Here is a 13,391-nt window from a genome sequence, read left to right on the forward strand (position 1 = left end):
GGGCCGCTCCTGCTACTATATCAATTGGTGGGCCACTTTTGTTCTGTTGTAAGGATCATGTCTTCAGCGCAGAGAGCCCTTTTTCATTTCGGTTTGAAGACATTGTATTGAATATGTAACAAGTGATGAATTGCTATTTCATCAAATGCTTGTTTCTGGCATGTACTTTTATTCTATAAATGTATAATGAATATATGTGATAAGCAAGATCCATCAAAAATGTATTCAGAGATAATTTAGTCACTATTTACTTTAGAAATTGTTCCTGGAATGGCATAGATTTTATGGCTATTCCCCATCATAATTCATTCATTTTTATCTATTTTAACTACTTGCTTTTCGGCTTCTTTCTATTAGTTTTAGATTCTTAAATTCGTACAGGACAGTTTGCATTTTAGCTACAGTCTCCATTTTAGCTACCTTATCCTTCTTGTTTACCTTTAGCTCAGCTGCTGCATGTCATAATGACGGAAAGACTATAGCACCTGATTCCATTTTAACTAGATCAAGGCTCGATTTTCTATATTTCTGCAAAATCAACATGTCTGCCTTTGACACAAATATCATCTGTGTTTATCTTTCCAAAAACTGTGAAAATATCAAATCATTTAGCTATAGATATCAACAAAACACCCAATGCGAAATCAGTCTGGAACAATTGCCCTGCTATCTCAATTTCAAGCTCAAACAAAGAACAACAGTCAAAACAGGGTAGTTTGAGCATCTTGATGCTCATTGGTTATACCAAATATTCCTAAGGTGACATTGCAAATTCCATCTTCGATAAGATACAATATAAATGGACTGCCACTTGACCACTGGTCAGGAGACAAACTTCACCCAGGTCACAGCCGCAGATTGCAGATCCAGAAGAGCACGGCACCACATTCCATCTTGACTGCAGAAGCCTCCAGAAAGACTCTGAGGCTCTGCAAAGCATATCATTCTGCCTTTATGAACTAAAGTCAGGATTGTGTTATCACACAAACGTAATCTCCAAGATCTTGGCCTTGTGCTCGAAATAGCTGACATGCTATTCCGAACTGACAGTAAACCCTGTTGACCAGGTATAAGCACTGCCTCAGAAACTTAGGTTTATTATTTATTTGTGCTCTAGAACTTACAAAGCGCTTAGACATAGCACAGTGAGGATGCAAGGGATATACATTGTGATGTTACCATTTTCCAGTTTTTATTGGTATTGAAAAGCTTAGCTGCTTTTTATTATCTTCTGTGATGTAACCAATATTATTTGCACTAGATCCCGGCATTTTAAAATAACTATTTAAAACAAAATATGTTGAAATACATACTCCATTTCTAGTGATCTTGAGTGTGTAAATCATTAGTGAGCGATCATTTGGATTACCACTGTTTATGTATTGAGTGAGGTTCTGTGGGGCTACAATAACATGGTTTTCACATTCAACACTGGTGCATTGAAATAAGTTCACTCTTGTTGTCCATGGGTGTGAAAACAAACCTTGTAGAGATGATCCAAAGACAAATATTACTCAACAGATAAAGCCAGGGCTTCCCATGATAAACCCAAAGGCTGAACAGCAAGTATGATCCTTGATATTGATTAACCTAATCATAGAAGTGTCCAGAACATTTTCTATATACTGTGTTGCTAATAGCCGTGGACTATTTCTACAAGTTATGACATTTTTTCCTGTTAAAAAATGTCCAACCACTATAAAACTGACATATATCTTCCAGAAAAACCCATCTTCATCTGCATGGATTGGCAGAGCACGTTATCACAGACCAGGGTTCCCAATTTGTGAATAATGGGCAGATCTTCTAAGCCATTTTCCAGTTGCAGACCCTCAAAAGTTTAGGGTTCGTTTGATAAGTATGAACCCCATTTTGCAATTTAATAAAGGGTTACTGAATCACAAAATGGTTTTAAAAACGACTACTGAATTGCAGTTTGGAACAGGTGTGTTTAGGGCATCCCCCCAAACTATGATTGTGCATGTAATGTATCAATGACTTGAAAGCACATTTCCAGTTGCAACCCATTGAAAAGTACCTGACTCCTCAAAGAAGATGTCAGCTCAATCTCAAAAGGAAAGAGGGTCTGGTACACCCCAATTTTTTTTATGTATGCCACAGCAGAAACATTGTCAATTTTCAACTGAATGGCTCTGCCCTGCAAATGGTGTTTGAAGCGCATAAGAGAGCAAAGACCTGCGGTCAACTCCAGATAATTTATGTTATGAGACCTTTCTGAGTAAGACCAGATGCCCCCTATGTCTTGTGTACCTAGTCGAACACCCCAGCCGTGAAAACTGGTGTCCAACTCCAGAATAAATTCCGGAGAACAGCCAAAGATCGCCTAGCCATTCTAGGCATCCAGATTCTCCAGCCACCAATTCAACTCTAATATGGCCTCCTGATCTGGGTGTACCCTGTCTCAATACCACAAATAGTCTTGCAGAACCTTTGCCTTCACTCTCTGTAAAACACACAAGATGATGGACGGAATGTTGCACAATGGAAAAACATTCACCCCCAGTCACAGATCTGCGTTTAATCCATCGTTATTTTGCTCACCATGCCACTCCAGTTCAGACATGGCCATATACAAATCAGTCTTGACCCTGTGCCTCATGGGAACAGTACAGACCGCACTGCCAAGCCAGATCTGTGACTGGGGTGAATGATTTGCCATTGTGCTACATTACGTCCATCATCTTGTGTGTTTTGTTGTTCACCCTATGCGGGAAGGGTATGCCCAGACGTGGGTCCCGTGCTCACTACACCACTGAAGTCAAGCTATCCTGGCTGAAGATGGCTGATAGCCAGAAACCGGTCCTAGGATGCTTGATTCCCGTCCAGGGAAGACATGGCTTGGCATTCCGGCTGGACTGTTCCCATGAAGCACAGGGTCAGACTGATTTGCACATGGCCATGTCTGAACTGGGGTGGCTTGATGATCAAAATAACGATGGCTTAAACCCAGATCTGTGACTGGGGGTGAATGTTTTGCCATTGTGCTACATTCCGTCCATCATCCTGTGTGTTTTGCTGTTCACACTATGTGGGAAGGGTATGCCCAGACGTGTGCCCCGTGCTCACTACGCCACTGGAGTCAAGCTATCCTGGCTGAAGATGGCTGATAGCCAGAAACCGGTCCTAGGATGCTTGATTCTGGTCCAGGAAAGAGATTGCTTGGTAGTTCGGGCTGGACTGTTTCCATGAGGCACTGGGTCAGACTGATTTGCATATGGCCATGTATGAACTGGAGTGGCTTGGTGAGCAAAATAACGATGGATTAAACCCAGATCTGTGACTGGGGGTGAATGTTTTGCCATTGTGCTACGTTCCATCCATCATCTTGTGTGTTTTGCTGTTCACTCTCTGTAAAGCACAAGAGTGTAATGAGCCAGGAAAGATAGCCTCACTGGAAGAAGGGAAGAGGCCCAGAAATCTGGCAAGCTCTCTCAAAGTTATGGAATCTAGTTTCAACATGTACCTTATCTCTTTCCGAATATTGGTAATCTTTTTCAAGAGTAAAGAAGAACCACCTTCACTGTATATATAGTGAAGTCTAAGAGGTCTATGGATCTGGAGGGGGATAGAAAAAAAACTTCTCCCCGTTTATTATGAAACCTAACCTCTCCAGAAGAGTTATCCCCATATTCAGATCTCTCAAATTCTGAGTCTGACATTGGGACAAAATTATACGTACTATCCTCTCTCTAGGGGAGAGGTAGGAAGCCACCGCTCTCATTACTTTCGTAAAACACCAAGGTGCTGAAGAAAGCCCGAAGGGAAGTGCTTGGACGTGACAGAGATGGCCTTGCCAGGTAAACTGAAGATAGCATTGGCCCTCCTGGGCAATAGAGATGGCAAAGTAGGTGTCTTTCAGATCCAACTTTACCAGCCAGTCCTTCTCTAACCAAATATTTCTCAGAAAGTAGATTCTCTCCATTTTAAAGTGTATGTAAACAAGATACGTGTTTAGGTACCTTAGATTTATTATGGATCTCCACCCCTTGTCCTTTTTTCCACAAGGCAGAGTGTCCTTACAAAAACCTTAAAGTCTAAGGGTACTTCTACTATTGTGCACAGAATTCACTTCTTCTATCACTTTCCGCTGGTCTAAAGGTAACTACTGATTTCTAGGGGAAACATTCTGATGGCGAACCTCTAGAAATTCTATTTTGAATCCTCAAACTGTTTCCAAAACCCATGGGTCCTGAGTAATTGTTTCCCAAACCCGGGAAAAAACTTGAGACTGACCCCCGCTGTTCCCAGGAAGAAAGAAGCAAGAGAAATCTTTGTACTCGCTCTAAAAACTGGTTGAACCTTGACCACACTATCTGGATCCTCTTGCACAGAAGGCTCATCTTCTTTGTGGGTAGAAGGAAGATGAAGCATTAGACTGAAAGCCCCTTTTGAAGGCTCTTTGTCTAAACTAGGGCCTCTGGGAAGCATAGAAGGCAGGAAGGCCCCTTCTACCGGCCCAACCATAAACTCTGCGGTTAAAGGACATCCTCATGTTGGATTGGGCCTTGTCTGGGGCCGTGAACATATCCACATACTTGCCCAGAGTCTTGATCATATCCTCCCCAAAGAAGAGACCCTTGGGATTCCCTGAGGGTTCCTTCTCTGCAAGGTAATCCAGCTCTGGACTGATCTTGTTTAAAATGATCCTACATCATTCAACAATGAGGCCGGCATTGGCATTGTCCAGAAGGACCAATGCCCTTTGGCTCCAACCCCTGGGGAGTTTTACATCTATAGGGCTCTCACTGATATAGGCCTCCGACACAAAAATTATTATTCTAGTGAGGGGACCAAACCCATTGAGGTGGCAGTCCTGACAGGCCTTAAGGGATCTTTCCAGACCTTTTGCAGGATCCCTGCTAAGTTAAAAAAAAAAGTAATAAGCTCCGGAACCAGATTAGGAGTTAAACATACTTTTTGTTCAAAACCTTAAACAAAAGAGCGGAGATTAACTAAATTTAATCCAGAAAAAATGCTCTAAAATATTCGTCGAAGTTGGAGCTTGCAATTAATTCAGCTTGTTCTAATCCACAAGATACTTTGACACACACAGAGTCATACGTTCAATTTGGATGCTCGTCTCCAGCACTTAGGGGCCTTTTTTCTCGAGTATTTCCACCAGAATCTTCAAGGTGGTTTTAAGGGTGTCTCCCTTTGTCCTGATGAAGACCCCCATGTAAGGACTCAAATTCCCTGCCCACATCCCTTGGAGTTGAAACGGCGATGGTTTTATTTCATGACCACGTACAGACAACAGTGATTGTTTAGCTGTGTCATTACAATACTATGGGTTTCATGTATATTTAGCCTTCAAATGGGGTGGATAGGTTTCTATCAGTTGTAGATGTATATATTGCACACCACCCTTCCTTTTTCCGCCAACCCTCACCAACGCACATCTTTGAGCACTCCTTCCCTTTTGGAGCACCCCTTCACAACTATGCAGATATTTGTGCTGTTCTTGAATATGAATACTATCATGTTATAAATATGAGTAAATTGTACATTTTATTTACCAAGGGTGATATTGTATCTAATGTTAAGTTTTTTACCACTGTGACCATTTCTTTTTGTACTGTACTTTACCCGGGTGAGGTGGATGTCTGGATTCCCCCCCGTATTTTTGTAACTCGCAAACATTTCAGTGGCATTAATATATTTTCCTAAGGTTGGTGGGCAGGTTTATTTTTTGTTCTGGGTATTTAAGTATAGAGACAAAAAAATAATCTAATTTGATAGTAGATGAAGACATCTCAGGTGAATATAGTTGATTATATCTGTGTAGCAGCCAAGGGTCTCGGAACCTTTGTAGTGTTTATAACAATTGCCATATAGGATTACATTATTTTGGACTCTTCTTTTTTAATTTTTAAATAATTGGCTAACATTTTGCTCGATTGATTGTGACCACCATAATATTTAGCATTAACCTTTGTAGGGTACCACAGACACCAACTATTGATTTTTTAATAAATTCCAGTTTTACTTCAGTTAAACAGGCTACAGTGTTGTTTGGGCAAATGAAAAGTACTCATGTTCTAATGTGTTAATTAGTTTTAACAAAGAGGATGATTCAGTAGAGCAGTGGTTTTTCAACTGTGATCAGGGGAGCCCTGGGGGTCCGCTAAGCCTCCTCAGGGAGTCCACGACTGAAATAGAAAAGAAATATTAAAAGTTTAATAAAATGCAAATATTATAAGAAATAAAAGTTGTAAAAATGAACATATTTTAATGCTCTGAAAGTGTGAAGGATTATCAAATTAGAGGCTGAAAATTACGTTAATATCCTCAGATTGATTTGTGGGAGCAGTGCAAGTGCATCAAACAGAATATAGATTTAGTATGGACGATGAGTGGCATCAATTAAATTAAGCAACACTCTAATCTTCCCATCAAAATAATATATATTTTTTTATATTTGTTTGTGAATATTTCATGAGTGTATTTGTTTGCTGAATGCTTTTTCCTGCATTGTTTGTGTATTTTCTTGCTGACCAAATCATCAAAAATGATTAGGCCGGGATCCTAGGCTTACGGGAATGATTTATTGGGGGTCCCCAGATTCCAATAATGATTCTGTGGGTTTCAGGAAAGATTAAGTGGGGGCGGGACCCAGAGAAGTCAAAAGGTTAAGAAACACTGCAGTAGAGACTTATTTTGACCACCACAAGACTGATAGTGAATATTAGTATTTAATACTGGGGAACTTATTACAAAAACGTTTAAATACATTAAAAAAATGTTGTCACAAGTAATTGAATCACCATCTGCTTCACTGTCGGCCACCATGAACAAAATCTAAAACTATAATAACTGAGGCATTATCAGAGATAAGAACAGCGTCTATTTCAGCATTAACTAAAGATCCCAAAATATTTTGACAAAAAATATAGTCTATTCTGGCTCTAGATTGATGTAGGGTGAATAAAGAATGTATACCATAAAATCACAATTGTATGTATGCCATGCATGAACTAAACCTCTTGAAGACATGTGGGCCCACATGCATCAAGAATGCCATTTGCGATTCCTTATTAGCGAAAAATAAGGATTCGCTAATAAGGAATTGCAAAAGGCTATGCATGAAGAAATCTCTAAAAAAAATAGTGACTTCTTAAAATTCCTTACTTGCGACTCGCAAATTGCGAATTGCAATTAAGGAATACCTCCCCATTCATTACTATGGGCCTAGAGGCCCATAAGAATGAATGGGAAGACATTCCCAATTTGTGATTCTCATTTAGAGAATCGCAAATTGAGAATGCAATTTCAAGGGTGCCAGGGTGTCAAAAGGACACCCTGCTGCACCCCTGAAATCTGCCTATTAGTATATCTTGAACACACACATGCCCAAAGGGCATGTGTGTGTGTAAAATGGAACTTTGAAAAATGCACTTTAGTGCATTTTTCAAAGTTTTTGCAAATTACCATGAAGGTCAACTTCATGGTAATTTGCTCCCCCTATTAGCGAAATCGCTATTTTTTTTAGTTTGATGCATTCCATTTAAGGATTCTCAATTTGAGATTCCTTAAATGCAATTGCAGTTTAAGTAATCGCAATTTTGGGATTTCTTAAATTGCGAAAAGTACAATAATTATGATGCATCCCAAAGGATGAAATTGCATTCGTAAAAAGGCGAATTTTGCGATTCGCACCCTTTGTAAATGCAATTTTCAATGATGCATGTGCCCCAAAATTCTTAACTGTCTGTTGCATTTTATTAGGGACTAGCAGCTCGTTCCGACCTTGTCCGGGAGCAATCAGGCTTCCCCGACCCCCGCCTGCCCCGACATTGGCCATCAGCCTGGGACCCCGTCCACCCCGTCCCCCGGCTGCCCCGACCCCCGCCTGCCCTGACATTGTCCTCCGGAGGCTTACCTCACACAATTATGCCAGAGGCCCAGTGTTGCAGTGGTGGCCAGCAGCAGCGCCTGAGGCACTGGGGAGCTTTCTGGGTAAGTGGGGCTCTGGCACTCTGTTTGCAGGGAGGCGAGGATGAGCAGAGGTTGCAGGGATAAGAGTAGGAGTTCACAGAGTATGGAGCGGCCGGCGGGAGTCGGGAGCTTGAGCACAATTATGGCAGAGGGTCCCCCGCCTGCCCTGACATTGTCCCCTGGAGCCTTACCTCAACCGCCGCTCCTCAGTTCAGTGCTTCTCGCCGCTCCGCCGCTCCGCTGCTGCTCACCGCCTGTGTGCCGCTCGTCAGTGCTCCTCCCCCGCGCCATGTCCGCCGCTCAGCCGCCGCTCCTCAGTTCAGTGCTCCTCGCAGCTCCACCGGTCTGCTGCTGCTCACCGCCTGTGTGCCGCTCGTTAGTGCTCCTCACTCACGCCATGTCCGCCGCTCCTCCTCGCGCTCCTGGGCGACGTCAGCACGCAGGTCGCGGACGGCGCTACTTTGAGGGGACTACTTTTTTTTAAATGTAAATTTTCAAATATAACGTATTTTTCAAATTTATATAGCCTATGTCCATCTGCACACCCTGAGGATTCCAACGATGTATCGGGTGTGTGGATTGGCGCTGTGGTTCCAGAGTTTACCCGCCTCAAAGCCTCAAAGTTCTTCCTTTATAATAGTAGTATAGATATATCCTGATGTGGAATTGCTATCTATAAAGGGGCCCATGAGTTGTTTGCAATCCATGTGGTTAGGATTGCAGCAAGACATTAACTTTAAAAATACAGGCCACATGTACGTTCGCAAATGGATTGATTCACAGAATCGGCACATATGCAAATGCAAAAAGGCTTTTGTAAATGCTCAATCCCTATTTGTGATTTGGTCACCAATTACTAAATTGCAAATTGAGTTTGCGATTCAATATTAGAAAGTTGCGTGTTTAGGTCTTCCCTTGCTAATACTGAATCGCAGTGGTATGTGTGAATGTTTTACGAAATACGCGTGCAAAACATTCGTATTTTACTGCATGCTTCAATTAGGTGTTAATCCATTCGCAAATGGAAGAGGTTCATGTGAATGTTTTCAAAAATATTTGTAAGAGCAGGCAGTGGCCCCACGGACCACTGCCTACTCTTAAAAAATGAAAAGAAAACTTTTCATTTTATTTTATTATTTTAAACACATCCTGTTTTCCTTTAAAGAAAATGGCTGCTTTAAAAAAAAAAGATTGCTTTTTTGAAACGCAATCACAGACATGGTGACCTGCTGAACCTAGCAGGCCACTATCCCTCTGATTTTTATACGATTCCCAAGGAGTCGCAAACCGAGACCTACCTCATTAATATTCATGAGGTAGGTCTCTTCCGACCCACTGGAAATTGCTATTACCAAATAGCGAATCGCAAACATTTGCTATTTGGTAATCGCAAACACTTACCTTTCAACATGTGGCCCACACTTTTTCTGAAATCACCATTTCAGATCCCATCAGGACCATGTACATTTAATACAGAAAGTGGGCTATTATTCATTTTAAGGTTCATTAGCAACCATCTGCCTTAATCATCATTTTCTTGACTTGCTACAGTGACAGATAAGGAGTTATGAATTAACATATTACCACGTTATTATTATTTATAATTCTTGGTTGCAGAGCAGAAAGATTTAATAACCGAATTTTTCTTTAGTAAATTATTGCTTTCATCCATTAAATTAGTTTCTTGTAAAATAGCAATTTGACATTACAGCATTGGTAAGTGAATGAGAACTCTTTGTTTCTGAACTGGGTGACACAGACCCTTAACATTCCAAGAAATTATACAGAGATTATGCATAAGTGTATTAATGTAAAGCAGATGTAGGAAAAGCAATTACATCTAAAGCACTGTACAATAAAAGTCAAAAATGTAATAGGAATTGACAATAAAATGTATAATTGTTTGCAACTGACAAATTGTAAGGCTAAGGGAATAGATGGAAAAAACCAGAAAAGGAGGAATAGAGGTGAATACATTTGAGAGAGCTGATTCAAATTAATCCCCTAATGGATAAAAGGAGATAAATGGAAGAGGTGTGGTCAGCTTCCAGGGTGCCTGACTCCGGACCACAGGGCTCGATCTGCGGCGACAGGTTAGCCCAGCACCATGTGACTCTGGGCAATAGCTTGCTTAATCTTCCCGAGGGCCCCCAGCGCCGGGATACCTCTGTCGGAGGTAGCTGTGCGCTTTACGAATGATGGCATTTACTTTACAAATGCTGGCATATGAATGATAAGACGTTATATTAACTAGGGGTAGGTGGAACTTTGGGAGTTTCATTCTGCTGAATTCTTTGGAATACATAAAAACGCAAGATACTTCCACCAACGGATGGAAATATGCATTTCAAAATGCTCGCCCTGCAATTTAGTGCTCGTAGTGCGAATGACACCATGCAGTGAGCAAGAGCGAGTAGAAAATGTACTTGAGTGGCAGCAAATCTACTCAAGAAGCAGCTCGCTCACCGCAACAGCCCGCATTAGAAAATGGCGCTGGGGGACGGTAAATCTCATTCGCATTTCTGGAGTCTTGCTGGAAAAGATTCTGCCATGCGGCGTTTGGCAGAATTTGGCCAGAACTCTGTATTACAAGAGGAATGTGGAGTTGCCAAATTCCACTGATTACGTGTGCGGAATTAAACATTCCGCCAAACCCTAATCATAACCTCAACCACAACAGCGAAAGGTAAGTAGAAAAAAGAGAACATTGTAAATGGGGAGTGATGGAACGCTGGAGCAAGAGCCCCCCAAAATTAAAATAGATATCCAAAACTCATTTACCAAGTGTTGTATTCTGTGACTGCCGGTGAACTTTGCCACTCTCTCAAAGCGCTAAGAGACCTGCCAGTGATTATGCGCTATATTAGCCTCAGTTAGCATAACATAACAAATGTAGAGAAAATACTACCTAAGAGTTTACAGGAACAGGAGGAGCACAAGAGACACATCAAAAACAGATATGGAACTGTAAACATGGGACACAGCGCAGGTGGAAACATCCATTCAGTTCTGGACACAGTTGACTGGAAACCTGTAAAGGACAAAATATGGCAACGTAGAGTCAAACAAACGAAAGTTAGCCACTAGAGAAGAGAGAAAAGGTTAATCACGAACCTGAAGACAACCACTTTTTGCCGACTTCCATTGTCTTCTCCCTGTGATGATGAACACATGCTTTTAATTGAGCAAGAGTCGTATTAACAGTGGTTTTGACTTTGAAAATTACTTTAAATAGACAGGGAGGAATAAGGCCAAATCCGACGTTCAGAGATCTCAGGACTGGATGCATTTCAAGAAAATACTTTCGTCTATTTGCCATTGCCTTAGCATCATCTTAAATGAGGAAGACCTTCTGATGTAACCACAAAATCTGCTTTCTCTGCTTTGGTGCTGAAAGGATTAACATAAGGTCATTCAACTGCAAGGAAAATACAATGATGCGTCTAAGGGCACTCTTACGATGGCAGGCAGACACGGTCACGGTATGCAGGAAGCAGCACACATGTAAGTTACAAAATGGCATTTAAGCTTTGTTTATGTGCAGGAAGGAACACCTTCCTGTACATAAACAAACCTTCCCTGCCTGCGCTGGCGTTAAGTTGTAAAACTTATCGCCATCGCAGGGGGAAACGCTAGGCAGCACCATGTCCTTGGTAATATGGTGCAGCGGCAGCTAACACCTCTCTTCGCCACTTTGTTGGTAATATGCCCCAGAGTTACTTCAGTTCTAAGCATTCTCTGACTTACAGCTGCCTGACCACACTACGTGCCACTGAAGCTCTGTCTTCTGTCTGGTCTGGGTTCTATAAATCATCAGAATGCTTACTGACACCAATCTTGTTTTCTGTTGAATTGATATCTCCAGGGGCCATAGTTACAAACAGTTTAAGCCCAGGAGCACATAAATATGAATCAGCGGAAGCACACAATAACAACAAGATATGTGCGTACATATAGCAGTGGCTCTTGTACCCACAACCATGAGGTGCTGAGAAAATGTGTGCTCCCTAGTGGTAGAACTGAGGACTGCTGCTCAACCCGGTGCCAGTGGACATTCATTTCCACTGACACCATCCACGTTTCACCCCCCTTTGCTATGTTGACAGTATTGGGGTATCCTATGAAGCTGCTTGTGGTATCCTATGAAGCTGCTTGTGATATCCTATGAAGCTGCTTGTGGTATCCTATGAAGCTGCTTGTGGTATCCTATGAAGCTGCTTGTGGTATCCTATGATGCTGCTTGTGGTATCCTATGAAGCTGCTTGTGGTATCCTATGAAGCTGCTTGTGATATCCTATGAAGCTGCTTGTGGTATCCTATGAAGCTGCTTGTGGTATCCTATGAAGCTGCTTGTGGTATCCTATGAAGCTGCTTGTGGTATCCTATGATGCTGCATGAGTAAATAAAGAGAATCTAATGACTAAGAAAACTGCAGTCGCTATATAGGGGACTTTTGTAATTTTTTCAAACGCGTTCACTCCCATTCCAAAATGCGGTGTCTAAAAGGAAGCAGACACATCACTTCAGCCTGCAGTGGTTCCCTGTATTCAAGACTATTGTCCACTACGGCTTTCATGTTCTCGGTCCCTTACTCATCACAACACAATCCATGCACTATTATTCTATCAAAATCCTCCATTTCTTTTAGAATCGTCTCTCCACATAACGCCACGCTTACACAGATGGATGTTAATTTGTTATCCAAGCTTGCAAACCTTTGAAAGTCTTCCATAGCTGAACATGGAACATTCCCATCCTTTCAGAAAAGCCATGAAAACCAGACTATTCCAAGGGTAACCACTCCTGCTCTGCTGTTCTGTGCTGTTCTGTACTGTTTACTGTCTTCTCTTTCTTGAGGTCAGTGCCAAGAGGCTGCTGTTGAACCAACAAATGCCAAAGAGAACAAATATAAATGAGCAGTCCCTTTGTCCACACAGGCTATGTAGCTAACTAGAAGTATCAACTTTAGTGGAAGTTTAGCTTTAGGATTATGGTGTTAACATCCCACCACAAAAAACAGCTTTTAAACCACAAAGTATATTCAAGATGTTATTGAATGTTAAAAATGTGCATAAAACAATCAGAGGGGCACCTTTTAGAAGGTATCTGAAATACCTATTTCCAATTCCATCAATAGCTGGTGCAACTTTGGCAAACTACACGTAAACACACTATGCGACTGTGGGTTGTTTGGTGGTGGCCCTAAAGTTTTGTGTTTCTTTTTATTTATTGCAGCTTTCACTTCAGCCAGGAAGAGGTGGAGGTTAAAGGACGTAATATTGTAATTGGAAAAGGTGAGCACTTCATTTAAACAATGATGTCCTAAAGAGAAAGCATTGCATTCAAGCTCAGGGTTTTTTTTCAAAACCTAAGGGTCCATACTCAGGGTCACCAAGAAAGGATCTCAAAAGGACCTCCTAGAACTGCAGTGTCTC

General features: G+C 41.6%; 1 protein-coding gene across 1 annotated transcript in view; it reads left to right on the forward strand.

Moving 5' to 3' along the window:
- LOC147717809 (uncharacterized) overlaps positions 1-13,391 on the forward strand; it is a 299,575-nt gene that overhangs the window by 130,088 nt on the left and 156,096 nt on the right. Inside the window, exon 8 of the mRNA XM_086924596.1 lies at positions 13,192-13,250. Coding sequence (XP_086780722.1) covers positions 13,192-13,250 — 59 coding nt within the window. The remainder of the gene's footprint in view (positions 1-13,191; positions 13,251-13,391) is intronic.

This window comes from Lissotriton vulgaris, chromosome 5, assembly GCF_964263255.1.
Source record: "Lissotriton vulgaris chromosome 5, aLisVul1.2, whole genome shotgun sequence".
NCBI classification, from domain to species: domain Eukaryota; kingdom Metazoa; phylum Chordata; class Amphibia; order Caudata; family Salamandridae; genus Lissotriton; species Lissotriton vulgaris.